This window comes from Pristiophorus japonicus, chromosome 6 (assembly GCF_044704955.1).
Source record: "Pristiophorus japonicus isolate sPriJap1 chromosome 6, sPriJap1.hap1, whole genome shotgun sequence".
In the NCBI taxonomy this organism is placed as follows: Eukaryota; Metazoa; Chordata; class Chondrichthyes; family Pristiophoridae; genus Pristiophorus; species Pristiophorus japonicus.
In genome coordinates this window covers 167965084-167985411 of record NC_091982.1, presented here as the reverse complement: position 1 = coordinate 167985411, position 20328 = coordinate 167965084, and the positions used below count along the sequence as shown (strand labels likewise).

The window sequence follows — 20328 nt, the reverse complement described above, 5'->3', positions numbered from 1 at the left end:
TTATGATGTTGCTAAGATGAAGTAACCAGACAACATTTTCCCCCAATATGTCCTACTTAATTGCCAATTGAGTGGCAGTGTGTAGGTTAATATCGTGCTGTGGAATGCACCCACAGGAAATGAGTACAAAGTGAACTAGATTAATTTACATGGAGCTCTTATACCAGGCTGAGAGAGTAAGCTTTCATCCGAACATTCTGGGATGTTTTAACATTTCTATTTCTAACATTTGAAGCCAGGCCCTAGAGGCGAAAGATCACTTCCCCGCACAATCTCTAGTCCCCGTCCTTGCTGCCAAGTATTTATTGTTCACTTGAAAAGCCCATAAAAGAAGAACATGCCTATTCCTTCGTATGTGGTTACAGGAAGATTCAAATTCTTTTTGAGAAAGTTTATTTTTAATTTTTTATTTTTAGTGAAAATAACTTCTCTACAGAAAATATAAAATAAATGTAGATAAATGTATACATTTATTGAGATAAAGAAAACACAACACTGGAACAATATTGCACTGCCTAAATGGTACCAGAAATAAATTAAGAATTACAAAATGGCACATCGATATATACACAAACTAACAAAAAGGAACGTGTCAAATGCTGCATTCTCTCCGTCTTCCAATAGAAAGCAATTCAGTCGGCCTCATTATGCTCCATTACTCTGCATCCTGATACTGTAATGGAAAGATGACATTTTGAGTATTTGTGAGTATATGAATAGAAATTTCAGTTATGTAATGAACACTGCACTAGTACTGGTCTTTCATTTCCTGATAAACCCACTTTAGAAGAGCAAAATAATTTATTTTTCTGTGAAATACTCTGTATTATTCTGCAGATGGTATATTTTAATACCCAGTCAGAATCTCTATTCATTATGATACCTGTACTAACAAAATAAAAATGTATTGATCCGTTTTAAGGAACAAACTTCCAGTATAAAATATATATAGCAAAAGATAAATATGATGTGTACAAATGTTGCAATATGATTTTTCGGCAAACGTTTAGTGTGGACTTCACTGTTTATGTTACCTAGACCTCCTTGTCAGTCATTTCTACCTGTACTACACAATCAACACTACTTACTTAATCTCGTTAATTTTTCTCGTTACCCAGCGTGCATTCGGGTCAGCACAGAGAGGCCCTTTCTCCACTGTGTAAAATCTGAAAGAGAGCAGAAGCCACCACGTTATACGAGTAACTGGAAAATGGATTTAAAATGGTCCAAACTTATCAATGTATTTAAATCAACTCTTCGGCAATCAGTGCTTTTCAGCCAAACTGATCCTAATGTGTCTGTAACCCACAATATGTCAGTATTTTTGAGTACAATGTTGGCTAATCTGGTCTCTTTTATAAACGCTTATTGAAAGATTAAGTCAGCTCTTAATGACCCTTCACTTAACAATATATGAAACATGTTGGACGAGAGTTTAACTTTTTCACTTTGAGAGTGGAAGCAAGTCTTCCTCAACTTCGAGGGACTGCCTATGATGATGATGATGATCTTACACATGCCATCTAATACAAAAAATGTTTTTTAAATCTTCTCTAAAGATTGGTGCTTCAGAAAATGAAAATGATCAAACATGGTTTTTGAAAAAAAGCAAAGTAAGCAAATGACCAGAAATGTAAAAAAGGCTCAAACAGAATGAACAGATTTCTGGATAGAGAAAAGAGAATAGTCTCGTACATTATGGCTTCGACGCAGGGCAACAACTCTGGCTGAATCCGGTAGTGCGTAATCTGAAATCGGATCAGTTTTCGGGACACCTTGGTGCAGCAGTTTGTGGTAACCATTCCGGGGCCTCGGTCTGAAAAAACAAACATTGTTTTAGTTTAATTTTGCTCAAAAGAAAACCCTTGCATTTCAAATATACTGTGAACACCAATTCAATCAATCCCCAAATCATCCTGCTGCTTCTTGTAATGCTTCTCTGAAACACCGTTTATGTCAAGTCATGGAAGATCTCCAATATTAGCCATACAGTACTCATATCTCTTATTCACAGTAAACTCAGTAGATCTTTAGTATACCTGATCTCTTTTTAATCCTTACTCAAAGCTTCATTAAATAGACTATCTGTGAGACAGGATTGACTCAAACCATTTTAGTTACAGGTTGAAGCTCCCTTATCCGGTCTCCCTTATCCGGCACCACCCCTCATCCGGCACCATTCCCGTCCGCTCCGACATGAACAAATTGAACAAATTGAAATCCTTCCTCGCTGCTGACTCCCGCAATTGCTGGCCTGATCCCGCAATCCACCATTCCGCATCCCGCCCCCCCGCCCCACGATCTCTCTGCCGCACTCTCAGCCCCAAGCCAGACAGCCTTCAGTACCTGTACCACCTGATTTAACGTGACCTCCTCTCGTCCGGCAAAATCCCTTATCCGGCACATGCCAGGTCCCGAGGTTGCTGGATAAGAGAGGTTCAACCTGTACTTAATTAGATGCTGCCTCTCACTTTAACTTTAGTAGTTACTTAACATTACATAATGAACTATGGGTGCTTAACAGCCTGCCTGCTAGTTGTCTTGATATTATCACAGTGCTCGTGCCCTGGCCAGCCCTGTGAGAATATATCGTTAATCTACACAGATATTGGTCACAATGCTATGTATTTGGAAATAAATACAGCAACTTACAAGATCTACTTAACACCGAGACAGCACAGAAGAGCACCAGGACCACAACAATCTTCATTTGCATGTTGTTGAAGAAGTGAAGCTTTCAACAGTCTACAACTTTGTCTATTCACTCAGTATGCTCAGTCAGATGTAGTCCTTTATTGTCTCTACTGAGCGGGACCAGCCCTTTTATACACGATTACATTAAGGGGGATTTCCTGCTCAAGAAGGGAAAAAAGTATGACACATCGAGGGGTGTGGAAAAAAGGCAGATAAAAAAAATACGTATTTTCGCAAAAAGTTTAAAATCACACCCAGGCTCCATGTGATATCAGGTCAGGAAACATGTAACTGTTGGCGTGACAGCAGTTACTAATCTATTTTTAAAGGGGCATGATGGGTATTGAAATGTGTTTGGCAATTCTTTCCAATTCGTACACTGCCAATGAATATTTCACAACATCAGGTATTTTTTTTTAAATCCGTCTTCACTTCTGAAAGAATAGAAATATTTATTGCAAAAATTCCTGCGGCTGCAAATACCACAGTTCCTGTAGCATGAGCCTCACTGCTAGATGGGCTGCACAGGAAATCTGCCTGTTACAACAACTTCCTACAAGGGGACAACTTGGGCAAATTGGAGATTCTATGATCTGCTGTGTGCAAACATTTTTGAAACAGTTGTAATTTGATTTTAAGTGGCGAAGAAAAATTCAACAGTTGAAAGAAAGAAAGAAAAACTTTCATTCATATAGCACCTTTCACAACCCCAGGGTGACCCAAAGCACCTTACAACCAATGAAGTACTTTTGATGTTAGTCACGGTTGTAATGTAGGAACCACGGCAGCCAATTTGAACACATCAAGCTCACACAAACAGCAATGTGATAATTATATGATAATCTGTTTTTTTGTGATGTTCATCGAGGGTTAAATATTGGATGCATTTATTTATACTAACTGAATTGCAGCCGTTTCTCTGATTAGCTCTCCATTATCACATGACCTATTGCTGATTGGTCCCCTTGGAGGATAAGCCACACCCTGAAGTTTCTCTGGAATGTGTAAATGGAACCGTCAGCCTAACTTTGCACAGTGTAACATGATCCATTTGGCCTTCAGAAGTCAGAAAGGACACATCCCTCCCCCAGCCGAAGTCCCTCCTTACCCCAGAGCAAGTGCATCCCTCCCCCAGTCGAAGTCCCTTAGCCTCAGTGCAACTGCATCCCTCTCCAAGCCTAATGGCTAAAACCTCCATTTTTTGTATTGCCGAATGCCCACTTAACGCCCATTTTACCGCTGAAATGACGTACAACGCCCATATTTCACCCATTTTGGCACAAAATGGAAACTGGCGAGCATTTTTTGGAAACTTATCGGTGAGCGTTGCTTTCCCCATGCGCTTAACGCTGAGAAAAAATATGACCGCCCGCCCACTTTTTTTGGGTGGAATCAGCAGAATGGGCGAGTTCAACGCCCATAATATCACCCAGCGTTACTTTCCGTTCAGAATTAACGCCGAGATTCAATATTAACGCCCGCCCACTGTTTTTTGTCGTAAAGAGCATATTTACCCAAACTAGCAGCCATGGAAATCATCCATCGTCAATTTCACCACCTCACACACATTTCGTCCACAATATCGCTCGCCAACAAAAAGTGGAACTAACCAGAACGAATCACAGCGTTATGGACACCATGTTGTAGATCACATGTCACGTCCTTTAAAAGACTGCTGTGTTTCAACCTCGGCAGAGTTCAGATGCTCTCTGCAGGTCTTTGGAGTTGATGTAAACATCTTTAAAAACATCTTGACCACACTGTGACCAATTAGAATTGAAGAGGTGTATTCGTCGGGACATTCCTTGTTTGTGAGCAATCGGTGGAAAACAGAGAGTTACTGCAATGGAGCCTATCCTTTCTCACCCTCTCTTAGTCACTAAATACATGCAGCAGACTCGACATCGCCGAAGGAATGCTGCAATGCATTATGTGCCCAATGTACGAAGTGACAGACAGATGAGGAGGACCAGACGTTACATCCCCCGCAAGTACAAGGAGAAGCATTCTTACCTCGACTTGCCCGACATCACCTGCCTTCAGAGATTGCGCTTTCACTGAGGTATGCCAGCTGATAAGGGCAGATCTGCAGCCTGCCAGCACCATCAGAACTGCACTGTCCGTCGAGGTCAAAGTCACCACGGCACTGTCGTTCTATGCCTCGGGTTCTTTTCAGGCCACAGCTGGCGACATTTGCGGACTTTCTCAGCATGCCATACATTGCTGCATTAGACAGGTCACTGAAGCCTTGTATGCATACAGGAGGAACTTGATCAGCTTCCCTATGACCAGGGAGACACAGAGTGAAAGGGCTCTAGGATTCTCCTGAATTGCAAACTTTCCCAAGGTGCAGGGAGCAATAGACTGTACGAACATCGCGGTGTGGGCAACTTTTCAGGATGCTTAGGTTTTCAAGAACCGCAAGGGATTCCACTCCCTGAATGTCCAGCTGGTTGTCGGCCACCAGCAAATTATACTGGCAGTGAATGCTCAATTTCAGGGCAGCACCCATGATGCTCACATCCTGCGTGAGAGCACTGTATCTGACTTGTTTAACAATGAGCCACAAGGTCAATGCTGAATGCTTGGGAACAAAGGATATGGCCTCGCCACCTAGCTGATGACCCTCCTATGTGACACCCACACCAAGGCCGAGAGGCGATACAACATGAGCCACAGAGCAACTCGCAATATCGTGGAGAAAACCATTGGAGTGCTGAAGTAGCGCTTTAGATGCCTGGATCACTCAGGAGGTGAGCTCTAATACCACCCTGAGCAGGTAGCTCAATTCGTGGTGGTGTGCTCCATGCTACACAACCTGGCTATCAGGAGGGGACAAGAATTGCCTGATGAGCCTGACAATCCACTTCACCAGAGAGAGGATTAGGGTTAGGGTTATGGTTAGGGTTAGGTAAATGCAGCAGAGGACGAGGAAGTGGACGCTGACATCGGCCCAGACAATTAGTCTGACACTGAAGCCATGTCCATGCCCCCCTGGAGACTGCATGAAAGGGCCCATGATGGCATGATAGCTGCAAGAGCCTTAGTGAGGAGCTCATCAATGATCGTTTTGCCTGAAAGAACGTTGGTGTTATTTACCAGGTTGACACACTGCTGAGTGTGCAGCTCATACATAAATGTTGGGCATCACCTTGATGATAGTTAAAGTTTAAGTTGATTGAAATTAAGTGTGATTATACCCTTTGATGTTAAGGAATCACCAGCATGTAATGGTGCAGCTATCTGAGCCAATGTGCTATAAGGTTGTGTTAAACAAAAAACATTTAAACCGACCACTAGTCTGAAATCATCAGTATTTCTGTACAAACCAACCCCCGCTTCTCCTCCCCACCTCTACCCCTTCCCCTTCCCCTCCTGACTCCAAGCCGCCTGGCTGAGGAGGTTCTCAGGCAAAGTTTCATTGTGGTGGGGGGGCGGTAATGGCCAAAGCGCTGCTTGGACGGATACGGAGAGGAGAGTCCTGAGGTGGGAGCGTGCTCCGAGCCATAAGCAAGATGTTACTGCTGGCTCTCATGTGTGGTTGGCAATGGGGGTGCATCACCTTGGGAGCTACAGGACCACTGGGAGCCCTCTTCCACCAGTGTTCCTGGGTACCAGCTACAGGGCCTCCTCCATCCCTTCAATGTTATGTATTACTTGTTGGACAAAAACTCGGTGCCAACTATGTTCTTGGTGCTTAGTAGGCTTTTTGCTGCTGGTGAATCTCTGTTGTTCCTCCCACAACAGCCAAACAAGCACACACCACAGCCACACACGCTTTCAGTCCCTCTGAACTCCCTCTCTCTCTGTCTCCTCTGCTGCGCATGTCATGATGACCCTTGACCTCCTGAATCGGGGGAATCGAATGTTGCCATGTTATTGCTAAGGACGGCCACACTTTATGGCAGAAATGTTATGCCACTGCCCATTTGATATCGCTCGCGGTAACGCCCATTTTCAAAAATGTAAACTAGGTGTTTCAAGAATGGACGAGAAGCCGGCGATCTGAAAATACTTTTTTAACCCCCACGCCGGAAATAACGCCCATTTTTGGCTGATCAGCTCATAGTCCCTTACCCAAGCAAACCTTACCCCGCCACCCGCGCCATAGATGGTGCATTGTGTGCGGATTGTTGACAGATTTATTGGGTATAAAGTGTCAGTATCATGACTTCTGGATTTCATCCATTCCAACGATGTCAGGTGTGGGTGTAAAAGGGGTTGGAAGAACATGATTTGTCTTCCCTGAGTGCCCGCTCTCCTCCCCCACGCAACCAGGCTCTCTCTCTCTCCCTCCCCAACCAGGCTCTCTCTCTCTCCCTCCCCAACCAGGCTCTCTCTCCACCCCCCACCCTAACCAGACTCTCTCTTCACCCCCCCCGCCCTAACCAGACTCTCCTTCCGCCCCCCCCACCCTAAACAGGCTCGCTCTCCGCCCCCCCTCCAAACAGTCTCTCTTTCCCCCTTTCCCCCTCCAAACAGGCTCTCTTTCCTCCATTCCCCATACATGCTGTCTCTCTCTCCCCACCACCTCACACACTCCCACGCCCCAAATCAGGATCCCTCTCTCTCTTTCTCTCTTTCTCCCCCCTGGTCGCCTGCTGGCTCTCTCTGCTCTCCCCCAAGCTCAGGGCTCAGTACCCAGCTGGGAGCTCGGGGCTCGGGGACCAGCGGGGAACTCGGGGCTTGGGGCCCAGCGGGGAGCTCGCGCTCAGGGCTCGGGGCCCAGCGGGGAGCTCGGGGCTCGGGGTTCAGGGCTCGGGGCCCAGCGGGGAGCTCGGGGTTCAGGGCCCAGTGGGGAGCTTGGAGCCCAATGGGGAGCTCGGGGTTCAGGGTTCAGGGCTCAGTACCCAGCGGGGAGCTCGGGACTCGGGGCTCAGCGGGGAGCTCGGGGCCCTGTTGGGAGCTCGGACCTCGGGGCTTGGGGCACAGAGGGGAGCTCGGGTATCGGGGCTCGGGGCTCGGGGCCCAGTGAAGAGATTGGGGCTCGGGGCCCAGCGAGGAGCTCAGGGCTCAGGGCCCAGCGGGGAGCTCAGGACTCGGGGCTCGGGGCTCAGGGCTCGGGGCCCAGCGGGGAGCTCGGGGCTCAGGGCTCGGGACTCGGGGCCCAGTGGGGAGCTTGGAGCTCAGGGCTCAGGGCTCAGGGCTCAGGGCCCAGCGGGGAGCTCGGGGCATGGGGCCCAGCAGGGAGCTCGGGCCTCAGGGAGGCTCGGGGTTCGAGGCCCAGCGGGGAGCTCTGGGCTCGGGCAGGCTCGGGGCTCGGGGCTCGGGGCCCAGCGGGCAACGTGGTGTTTGGGGCCAGTTCAGACGAATGCGCAGAAAGGGGTTAGTGTAAATTGCGCTGGGGTGGGTCGGGGAGCGGAGTCAGAGACTATTTGTCCTAACTCGCTTCTGCGCCAGTTAAAATTAGTGCAAGTTTTTTTTTGAAGTACCCTAAATATAATATTTCATGGTTGTACTGACACAAGAATAAGGGAGACATGTTAAGGAGGTCAGTAAGCACCAGAGGAGAGCTGCCTACACCCACCATTAAGTCATCAATTGCATCTTGCCTTTGAAAAGCTACCTGGCAATGTCTGAAGACAACTGCCTTTGCAGGGACCAGTCCAGCATGGAGCAAGTTGCAGAGCTACACCTATTGCAGCATGGGCAGCTGCAGCTACCCTGGATCATAGAGACGGCAATGCCAGTAGTACCCTCAATCCTTCTGCCTCCATCTCCTTCTGTGTTAGCTTTGGAATCACCCACCCTCTCAGCTCATGCTCTGCTTACACATGTTGCATGCATCGTTGCATGTCCCAAAGTGCAAAGGGTCATTAATGACCAAAGGGAAAAACAGCAGAAAAATTGGGAATAACAGGAAAAATTCCTCTGGTGCTGTCATAAGTCTCAAAGTGAGGCTTTAAATTAGAGAAGTTGTAACAGTATTTATCAGGATAACATCACCCCAGGTGAAACTTCAAATGTATATTCTTTTTTGTGCTCCAATTTAGTATTTTATGGATGAAATGATGTAAAATGAAAGAAAGCATGGTTCGGAGATTATCAGAGGCCAGATATCAGATGAAAGTATACAAGCTGAACAAAGCACCAGTTACCTGTTTAATACATGTGCAAGCAGAATATATGTGCAAAGAGCAGTCAAAAAGATTGAGGTTGGTGGTGATCTCCACAACCACTGACAGACAAAACAAACACTTTGGGGAAGAACTTGGGTGCATTTGCACCTCCCATTAGCACCCCGCTAAATTCGGTGGGAGTTTGGCGGCAGCGTTATGGCGTTGTGCCCCGATCTCCTGCTCCCGGAGATCGTGACATCATCGCCGTGCACATCGTCCTGTTAGCACCCCGGCTCCTAAATTGGGTTTCGCCCCTGTAGCTGTGCCGATCGATAACAGCAACAGCTTCAGGGGATGCCTACCCGGCGGCCGGCCACTACCAGGGGGATAATTAATAGGGAGGAGACCGGCTGCTGTGAAAAAAATGTGCCGTTTTCATTGCTGCTCCGGTCGCGGTTTGTTGGCGGGTTAGGTGCCGTGATCGCTCAGCCCGGCACTCTGCTGATCGCGCGATGCCCCCCGCCCTCCCTGGTGGTCCAGGTAGGTGGCTTCTTCTTTGGCAGTGTATGCAGTGTGGGCCCTTCCCTTTAACTGTGGGTAGAGCCCCCTCGTACACAGCAGCGCTCCGCGCCCAGTGCGTAGCGCTGCTCAGGCGTGCGCCCCCTTACCGCCCCAGGCAGAAAGTGGAAAGCTTGGCACTCCACTTCCGTCTGGGGGGGCGGTAACCCGAATTTATCGCGAGGGGCGAAGCATCTGCGCCTGGCGCCAAGTCTCATGCCTCCCGAATGTTACTGCTCCCAATTTCTAGTCCAATTCTCATTACAACAGTGACTGCACTCCAAAAGTACCTCAATGGTTGTAAAGCGCTTTGAGATGTCTGTTGGTTGTGAAAGGTGCTATATAAATGAAAGTCTTCCTTTCTTTCTTCTTTCTTTCCACTAGAATTTGTGACAGAGGGCCCAAAATTCACCACCATTTGGCGCCAAATCTTTGGAGGTATCAGTGTTTTTTGGAGCTAACTTAATTTTGCAAGTTTCGCCAAGCGTATAACGCCGTCCTTAACAGGTAAGGGCCATTTTTGCTCAGTACCATTTTTATGACGTCACTCGGGGCCATTTTTGCCCGGTTTTGCGAGTTTTGCCAATAAGGAGTTTTTCAAAAATGGCGCAAGGTACCACTGGGGACCACCTTGAAAAACCTTACTTAACAAATGGGAGTCCCATCGAAATCGGCGTTACCAACGCCATCTTTCTAAACAGAGCTGAGTTGTAGTTTTTGGAGCAAGAGAACAATATTTATGTTGTATAGAAACTACAGGAGCTCGGCTTCCAAAGAAGCCCGGTGGGGGGGGAGGTGGAAGCTGAGCGCCGAGCTCCAGTGTCCAGCTGAGGGAACGATCCTGCCGGCCGGCCCGCCGACCATGTGTGCCTCGAGCCCGGTGAGCAGCAGAGGAGACGGGACATCACCAGTTTGTTGCAAATTTGTACATTTTCACCCCCCAGTGTTGATTTTCTATGTTGTAATTTTGGCCGAAATCTCTGCCGACTCGCAATTGTGCATCGCGTTACCCTGGAAACTTAAAAGCTTCGAGTCGAGTCTTGCACATGCACAGAGCGGGTCCAATCGACTAGGGCATCAACCTTTTGGAGGGAAGGCTGTGTGTGCTTTTCGTGAGTACTGAATTCGATGTGAAGCAAATTTAAGCAGTGGGGGCAATTTTAACCGTGCTAAGTGTGCTGCATGCATATTGTATGCTTGCTTCTCAAAGGAGAAAGCTAATCTGGCAGTCTGAGGTACCAGAGAGCTCGCAGACTGATGGGGAGGAGGCCTTACCCAGATTGTGTGTACAGAGAGAGGCAATCATACCTGCACCTGAGTGAGGGCGAGTGTGTTAGAAGGCTGCATTTTCAAAAGGAAGTGGTAGCAGAGATATGCCAGCTTAAAAAGGTGGACATACAGCCTAGAAGCAGGAGGAGGACTGCATTGCCCGTAGAAGTGAAGGTGACTGGAGCACTTGCCTTCTATGCCTCTGGCTCCTTTCAGGCATCAACTGGGGACGTATGTTGTATTTCACAGCATGCTACACATAGCTGCATTCGGCAGGTGACTACTGCACTGTATGCATGGAGGGATGACTTCATCATGTTCCCGATGACCAGGGAGGCACAGCGTGAAAGGGCTATAGACTTCACAAGAATTTCTGGCTTCCCCAAGGTACAGGCCACCATTGACTGAACGCACATCGCCCTGCGAACCTTTAGACGATTCGGAGGTTTACCGGAACCGAAAAGGGTTCCAGTCCCTAAACGTGCAGATTGTGTGGGACCATATGTGGCATATTATGGCAGTGGATGCCAAATATCCAGGGAGCATCCATGATGTTTTCATCTTACGTGAGAGCGCTGTATCTTTTATGTTTCAGCAGCAGCCAGAAAGCCAGAGCTGGATGCTGGGGGACAAAGGTTATGGGCTCGCCACCTGGCTCATGACACCCCTCCAAAAAACGCTGACAGAAGGCGAGCGACACTACAATATCAGTCACATAGCCACATGCAATATCGTCGAGAAGACAATTGAAATTAGAGACTCCCTCCAGAAACGTCAATGTAAAACAATGGTGTCTTTCAGCGCCGATTTCTCAACATGCGCTGCTTTCTGTGAACTCACCAGAAGGTTTTTCGGGAGTGGCCAGATACACCGACCTAGCAGAAATTTTTTTTGGCCAAACTGTGAAAAATCATCAAAACTGGCGCAGACTATGACGTCAAAAAAACGTAACGTAAAAAATCATAACCAGCTCAGTTAGGCCGGTGCAGATTCCTGGGGGAAACTTTGATTTAAATACCTACGCCAAAAAAAAGGCGTGCGCCAAAAAAACAGCACAAATGACCCGGGAAAATTGAGCCCATTGTGCCACTATACCGTGTGAAACTCAATAAATATTTACGTGTGGTCATAATCTGGAAAGATCCTTGTCTGGTGACTTATGTTGCTTGTAAGGAAACTGAATCTAATTTGACAACATCAGTCCTATTAAAGGAAAACAGACTGTGCGGGGAGCACTCGAGATGTTACTTTAAATATCTTTATCAAGAAACTAATTGAATTTTTACTTTAATCTGTTCAAACAAAAGTAAAAGCCCAATGTGGTCATCTACAGTGTGATTGTTTTACAAATAGCTTTTTCTTCAAGTATTCCTTATTCAACTACTTTTTCATAATTTATTACTTTAACTCTGCAAAATATCTTGTAAAGGTTTGTATCTCAGGTTGGCTGACTTCCTGATTATCAGCACTTTCTCTGACTTCGGGGCTTTTCACTGCAGCATTGCAAGAAAGTGCTCGGCCGATCACTAACACTATCTCCCTTGCCCGTCGCTCATAGCAATGTAGCATTTCAGACCCACTGAAATGTGGTCAACAACACATGGCTTGCCGATTTGCTTATTAAAATGAAATTCCAAGTGTAATTCCATGGCTTGGGGCTCGGTGGCCAAGCGGGGAGCTCGGGGCTCAGGGCTCGGGGCCCAGCGGAGTACTTGGAGCTCAGGGCTTGGGGCGGTCCAGCGGGGAGCTCGGGGCTCGGGGCCCAGCAGGGAGCTCGGCGGGGGAGCTCGGGGCCCAGCGGGGAGCTGGGGGCTCAGTGCCCAGTGGGGAGCTCGGAGCTCGGGGCCGAGTCGGGAGCTCGGCAGGAGGGCTCGGGGCCCAGCAGGCAATGTGGTGTTCGGGGCCAGTTCAGACAAATGTGCAGAAAGAGGTTAGTGTAAATTGCGCTGGGGTGGGTGGGGGGAGAGGAGTCAGAGACTATTTATCCTCACTCGCTTCTGAGCGAGTTAAAATTAGTGAAAGGTTTTTTTTGAATTAACCTAAATATAATATTTCATGGTTGTAATGACACAAGAATGAGGGAGACATGTTAGGGAGGTCAGCAAGCACCAGAGGAGAACCGCCTACACCCACCATTATGTCATCAATTGCATCTTGCCTTGGAAAAGCTACTTGGTAATGTCTGAGGACAGCTGCCTTTGCAGGGACCAGTCCAGCATGGAGCAAGTTGCAGAGCTACACCTATTGCTGCATGGGCAGCTGCAGCCACCCTGGACCATCGAGACGGCAATGCCAGTTGTACCCTCAATCCTTCTGCCTCCACCTTCTTCTGTGTTAGCTTTGGGTTTTTCGGGAGTGGCCAGATACACCGACCTAGCAGAAACCTTTTGGGCCAAACTCTGAAAAATCATCAAAACTGCCGCAGACTATGACGTCCAAAAAACGTAATGTAAAAAATCGTAACCAGCTCAGATTACGCTGGTGCAGATTCCTGGGGGAAACTTTGATTTAAATACCTATGTCAAAAAAAAGGCGTGCGCCAAAAAAAGGCACAAATGACCCGGGAAAATTGAGCCCATTGTGCCACTATTCTGTGTGAAACTCAATAAATATTTACGCGTGGTCATAATCTGGAAAGATCCTTGTCTGGTGACTAATGTTGCATGTAAGGAAACTGAATCTAATTTGACTACACCAATCCTATTAAAGGAAAACAGACTGTGCGGGGAGCACTCGAGATGTTACTTTAATCTGTTCAAACAAAAGTAAAAGCCCAATGTGGTCATCTACAGTGTGATTGTTTTACAAATAGCTTTACCTTCAAGTATTCCTTATTCAACTACTTTTTAATAATTTATTACTTTAACTCTGCAAAATATCTTGTAAAGATTTGTATGTCGGGTTGGCTGACTTCTTGATTAGCAGCACTTTCTCTGACTTTGGGGTTTTTCACTGTAGCATTGCAAGAATGTACTCGGCCGATCACTAACACTACCTCCCTTGCCCGTCGCTCATAGCAACGTAGCATTTCAGACCCACTGAAGTGTGGTCAACAACACATGGCTTGCCGATTTACTTACTAAAACTAAATTCCAAGTGTACTTTTTAATCGAATCTTTGGATCCATATCAACCGATTAAACTTATTGGCTTTGAGCACAAGTATTTGAGAAGGGTGGTGGGGGATGCAAACAGTTAGTTATGGAGGGAAATCACTGGCTTGGAAATTCCCGAAAAAAATTCCAAAGATTTTATTTCTTAAATAGCTATGACTTCATCTCATCATTGTTGCTTCCAGAAATAGTTATGCACTCGGATCACAGCTTCTCAATAGTATTCTGGCTATATCTGCTCCAGTATTTTTAGCTACTACTTCCTTCCAGCAGACTGTAGTTGAGGGGTCAAGAATGAGAGGAACATAGCTACAGGGTTAAGGGATTTAAAACAGAGGGCAGGCGAAAGTTATTTACACAGGGAGTTGTGATGAAGTAGAATTCACTTCCAACGTTAAGATTAGATTGGATAGGTGAATAAAAGAAAAAGGGCTGAAAGGATATGAAGGCAGGTTTTGTAAATGCAATTCGAACTATTCGCTTGTATAGAGGGTAAATGCTGAACCAGACTGGCTGGGTCAAATGAATTGTTTCCATGTTTTTGTATCTTGGATACATTGCTTATTAACACTGGCACTTACTCCACCCCAGTGCTCTGGACCTAGTATATTCCAGTATTTTGGCTCTGCCTGTGTAATCTAGCTCTACTCTGCTGGTGTGCAACGGCCACGCCACATTAAAAGAATTCACGCACAAGCATCTTTTACCATTTAAAATGAGTTCATCAGTCACCTGAGTACCATTTTGGTGTGGAACCAAGTCATCCTCGACCCCGAGGGACTGCCTATGATAATGATGATGCCCCAGTACTCTGGCTCTATGCTGCCCCAGTACACTGGCTCTGCCCCAGTATTGTGGCCCTGCTCTGTCCCAGTACTCTGGTGCCACACTGCCCCAGTACACTGGCTCTGCCCCAGTACTGTGACCCTGCTCTGTCCCAGTACTCTGGTGCCACACTGCCCCAGTACACTGGCTCTGCCCCAGTACTGTGACCTTGCTCTGTCCCAGTACTCTGGTGCCACACTGCCCCAGTACACTGGCTCTGCCCCAGTACTGTGGCCCTGCTCTGTCCCAGTACTCTGGTGCCAGACTGCCCCAGTACACTGGCTCTGCCCCAGTACTGTGGCCCTGCTCTGTCCCAGTACTCTGGTGCTACACTGCACCAGTACACTGGCTCGGCCCCAGTATTGTGGCTCTGCTCTGTCTCAGTACACTGGCCTTACATTTCGGTCCCCGATTAGGGACCAAAAAGGATACCCATGCATGGAGGCAAAAGGCATGGCTGAGGTACTAAATAAGTACTTTCCATCTGTCTTCACCAAGAAAGAAGATGCTGCCAAAGTCATAGTGATAGAGGAGGTAGGGGAGATACTGGATGAGATCAAAATTAATAAAGAGGAGGTACGAGAAAAGCTGTCTGTACTTGAAGTTGATAAGTTACCAGGACCGGATGAGGTGTTTCCTAGGATGCTGAGGAAGGTTAAGGAGGAAATCATGGAGGTACTGGCATAATCTTCCAATCCTCCTTAGATACGGGAGAGGTGCCAGAGGACTGGGAAATTGCAAATGTTACATCCTTGTTCAAAAAAGGATGTAAGGATAAACTACAGGCCAGTCGGTTTAACCTCGATAGTGGGGAAGTTTTAAGATACAATAATGAGGCACAAAGTTAACAGTCACTTGGACAAGTGTGGATTAATTAAGGAAAGCCAGCACGGATTTGTTAAAGGCAAATTGTGTTTATCTAACTTGGTCGAGGTTTTTGAAGTAACAGAGAGGCTGATAAGGGCAATGCGGTTGATGTGGTATATGGACTTCGAAAAGGCTTTTGATAGTGTCACATAGTGGGCTTGCCAGCAAAGTTGAAGCCCATAGAATAAAAGGGACAGTAGCAACATGGATACGAAATTGGCTAAGTGACAGGAAACAGAGAGTAGTGATGAACAGTTGTTTTTTGGACCCAAGGGTGCTATATGTTATGTATGAAAACCTCACCAATGTGTAAGACTTGCCACCAGGGGGCACACCTGTGGGAGATCTAAGGGTCACCTGTGCACCCTGGGCAAGCAGGTATAAAAGGCAATCCACCATGCTGCTTCCTCACTTTGGAGTTACATTAAAGAGACCAAGGTCAGAATGGTTTGAGCTTACACCATAGTCTTGTGGAGTTATTCTGAACATAATAATTGGCGACGAGTTACAGATCACGAACTTTCATGTGGTAATGGCTGCCATTGGTATTCTTGAGAGATTTGTTGAGGGTGATGATTGGGAAGCCTTTGTTGAGCATCTCAACCAGTACTTTGTGGCCAACGAGCTGGACACGGCGGAGACGGCGGCCAAGTACAAGGCAATTCTCCTCACCGTATGTGGGTCTTTGATATATGGCCTCATCAAGAATCTGCTGGCACCGGTCAAACTAATGGACAAGACTTACACAGAGCTATACACGCTGGTTCGGGAGCACCTCAAGCCGAAGGAAAGCATCCTAATGGGCAGGTATCACTTTTACATGCACCATCGCTCCGAGGGCCAGAACGTGGCGAGCTTTGTTGCTGACCTTGCGGGACAGTGCAAATTTGCCGGTTCTTTGGGGGAAATATTGCATGACTTTTTCGTGTTTGGAATCGGCCACGAGGTTATTCTTCGCAAACTGCTGTCTGCCGAATCCCTAGATCTGAGCAAGGCCATCACGATAGCCCAGGCTTTCATATCCACGAGCGACAACACGAAACATATCTTCACAGCATCGAAGCTCACCAGCAAGTACTGTGCATAAAATAATGCCTTCAGCAGGCAGAACTGTACATGGCAGGACCTACATGACTGCAGAGGCCAGGCCTAGGGTGACTCAGACACCGCTGTGGGGTGTGAATGCGTATCCATTAACACCATGATGGCGCTGTGGGTTCAGTCATAGAGCCAATCAATGTCAATTCAAGCACTATGTCTGTAAGAGCTGTGGAACAATGGGGCACCTCCAGCGAATGTGCAAACGACCTCTGACTCACCATGTGGCAGAGTCAGGAGAGGACGACTGATCCAGCACGGATCATGCTGAACGAGCAGGAGAGGCAACTCGACGTGAGAATGAAAAGGAAGTGTATGGGGTGCACACCTTCACCACCAAAAGCCCGCCGATAATGTTAAAAGTTAAACTTAGCGGCATTCCAGTCTCCATGGAATTGGACATGGGGGCGAGTCAATCAATCATGAGCCAGAAGGCTTTTGAGAAACTGTGGGGCAACAAGGCACAGAGACCAAAACTGAGCCCGATTCACACAACGCTGCACGCTTACACCAAAGCACTCATACCTGTTATCGGCAGTGCGGCAGTGAAAGTATCGTACGACGGAATGGTACATGATTTACCACTATGGATTGTACCAGGCGATGGCCCAACACTGTTTGGCAGAAGTTGGCTCGGAAAGATCCGATGGAACTGGGACGACATCAAAGCACTGTCTTTGGTGGATGACGCCTCGTGCGCCCAGATGCTAAACAAATTCCTGGTGTTATTTGAGCCAGGCATCGGCAGCTTCACAGGTGCCAAGATGCAGATCCATCTTGTTCCTGGGGCACGGTCCGTTCATCACAAGGCCCGAGCAGTCCCATATATGGGGCCCAAGTTTCCACAAGAAAAAAAATGGGCGCCCCTCCGAGCTGGGCGCCCGTTTTTCGCGCCTAAAACGGCGCCTAAAAAAATCCTTGGTAGTCTGCACCTACTTACAGGTCCTCTGGCCCTTGGCGCAGTCAGCACGAGCTGTGGGGGGGGCGGAGCCAGGTTCAGCGCCGGGACCTCTGCACATGCGCGCTACAGTCGGCACGCAAGTGCAGTAGCTCCAGGCGCCGAACTATGTGGGAGGGACCCGAAGCACGCAGCCCCTAGCCCTGGCCCAATGGCCTCACTGGGGCTCCTCCCACGGCCAGCTCCTGCTCCCCGCCTGACCAGACCCGACACTCGCTCTCTCCCCCCACCCCCCGCCGACCAGACCCGACCCGCTGCCCCCCCCGACGACCCGACACCCGACACCCGCTCCCCCCCCCCGACCCGACCCGAGACCCGACACCCGCTCCCCCCCACCCCCGACTGACCCGACCCGCGCTCCTGTTCCCCGACCCGACGCCCACCCCCTCTCTCTCTCTCCCTCCCTCCCCTCTCTCCCTCCCTCCCCTCTCTCTCTCCCTCCCTCCCTCCCCCCCTCCCCTCTCTCCCTCCCTCCCTCCCCCTCTCTCCCTCCCTCCCTCCCCCACTCTCCCTCCCTCCCTCTCTCTCTCTCTCCCCCTCCCGCTCAGCGGCACGAATGGCTGCAGAATTCTCCCTGGCTGAAGCACTTTCACACAGGTAGGAAGATGGTTTATTTAATCTTTTCGTGGCTTATAAATGTTTATTCAGGTTGGATTTATTTGTATAATATTTGTAGAAGTATAAATAAGGATTTATTGTCGAATTTAATGAGTTCCCTCCCCCCCACCTCGTTCTGGACGCCTAATTTGTAACTTGCGCCTGATTTTTTAATGTGTAGAACATGTTTTTTCAGTTCTACAAAAATCTTCACTGGCTCCATTCTACTTTAGTTTGGAGTACATTTTCACTGTGGAAACTTTCAAATCAGGCGTCAGTGGCCGGACACACCCCCTTTTGAAGAAAAAATTCTGTTCTAAACTAGAACTGTTCTACCTGACTCGAACTGCAGAAAAAAAAATGTGGAGAATTGCGATTTCTAAAATAGTCCGTTCTCCACCAGTTGCTCCTAAAAATCAGGCGCGAATCATGTGGAAACTTGGGCCCATGATGTGAGAGAAAGTCGAGATCGAGCTGGACAGACTTCAAAGAGAGGGAATCACATCGCCAGTCAAGTTGAATGAGTGGGCCAGTCCAATCCTGCTGGTGCTAAAGAGCGATGGGACAGTCAGAATCTGCGGGGACTACAAGGAAACAATCAACCGGTACCCACTCCCTAAAACGGAGGACCTATTCACAACGCTAGCAGGAGGAAAGTCATTCTCCAAGCTAGATCTAACCTCTGCTTACATGACACAGGAGCTGGTTGAACCATCAAAGAAATTGACGTGCATCAACACGCACAAAGGACTGTTCGTGTGCCACAGATGCCCCTTTGGGATTCGCTCGGCTGTGGCCATCTTCCAGAGGAACATGGAGAGTTTGCTGAAACCGGTTCCATGCGCCATGGTGTTCCAAGGCGTCATCTTGATCACTGGTCACAACACCACCGAACACTTGCACAACCTGGAAGAGGTTCTAAAGTGACTGGACAGAGTGGGACTCAGGCTGAAATGCTCCAAGTGTGTTTTCCTGGCGCCAGAGATTGAACTTCTGGGGAGAAAGATTGTGGAAGATGGCATCAGACCCACGGACTCCAAGATGGAAGCCATCAAGAATGCACCTAGACCACAGAATGTGACGGAGCTGCGTTTGTTCCTGGGACTCCTCAACTATTTTGGTAACTTACTACCGGGGTTGAGCACTTTGCTGGAACCCTTGCATTTATGGGTCTGGGGTAAATCTCAAGAGACAGCCTTTAATAAGGCCAGAAACCTGCTATGCTCTAACAAGTTACTTGTATTGTATGACCCATGTAAATGTTTAGCACTAGCTTGTGATGTCGTCCTACGGGGTCGGTTGTGTGTTACAGCAAGCAAATGTGTCAGGCAAACTGCAACTGGTTGCATATGCGTCCAGAAGTTTATCCAAGGATAAAGAGCCTACAGTATGGTTGAGAAAGAAGTGTTAGCATGTGTATACGGGGTTAAGAAAATGTACCAATACCTATTTGGTCTCCGGCTCGAGCTCGAAACCGACCACAAACCGCTTACTTCACTGCTCTTAGAAAGCAAAGGTATCAACACCAATGCTTCATCCCGCATCCAAATATGGGCACTAACATTGACTGCGTATGACAATGTAATCCGCCACAGACCAGGCACTGAGAACTGCGCTGATGCCCTCAGTCAGCTACCATTGCCCACCACCGGGATGGAAATGGCGCAACCCACAGACTTGCTTCTTGTAATGGATGCTTTTGAGAGCAAGAGGTCACCCGTCACAGCTTGCCAGATCAGGATCTGGACTAGCCAAGACCCTATGCTATCACTAGTAAAATGCTGTATCCTTAATGGGAGCTGGTTGGCAATTCCCAGGGAAATGCAAGATGAAATTAAGTTGTTCCGACGTAAGGATGAATCCTATGAGGGAATCGCGTGGTTTTGCCAAAAAAAGGCAGGGAAACGTTTATACACGACCTACACAGCACCCACCCAGGCATAGTCATGATGAGGGCTATCGCCAGGTCGCAAGTTTGGTGGCCCGGCATTGACTCCGAATTGGAGTCATGCGTACACCAATGCAACACTTGCTCACAGTTGAGCAACGCACCCAGGAAGGCCCCACTGAGCCTGTGGTCATGGCACTCCAAACCCTGGTCCAGGGTCCATGTAGATTTTGCTGGTCCTTCTTTAGGAAAGATGCTTCTAGTAGCAGGTGGACGCTTACTCCAAATGGATTGAATGTATAATAATGTCATCATGTACATCCACTGCCACCATTGAAAGCCTCAGGGCCATGTTCGCCACCCAAGGTTTGCCCGACGTGCTTGTTAGTGACAATGGACCATG

At 47.9% G+C, this 20328-nt stretch overlaps 1 protein-coding gene across 1 annotated transcript; it reads right to left on the bottom strand.

Moving 5' to 3' along the window:
• Positions 1–391: 391 nt before the first annotated feature.
• On the bottom strand, positions 392–2865 carry LOC139265278 (eotaxin-like). The gene is made up of 4 exons (XM_070882228.1): positions 2653–2865; positions 1696–1816; positions 1089–1166; positions 392–673 (listed from the first exon to the last, which is right to left on the bottom strand). Exons 1-4 carry the CDS (start codon positions 2714–2716, stop codon positions 646–648), a joined length of 291 nt encoding a protein of 96 aa, XP_070738329.1. The 5' UTR covers positions 2717–2865; the 3' UTR covers positions 392–645.
• Positions 2866–20328: the final 17463 nt, after the last annotated feature.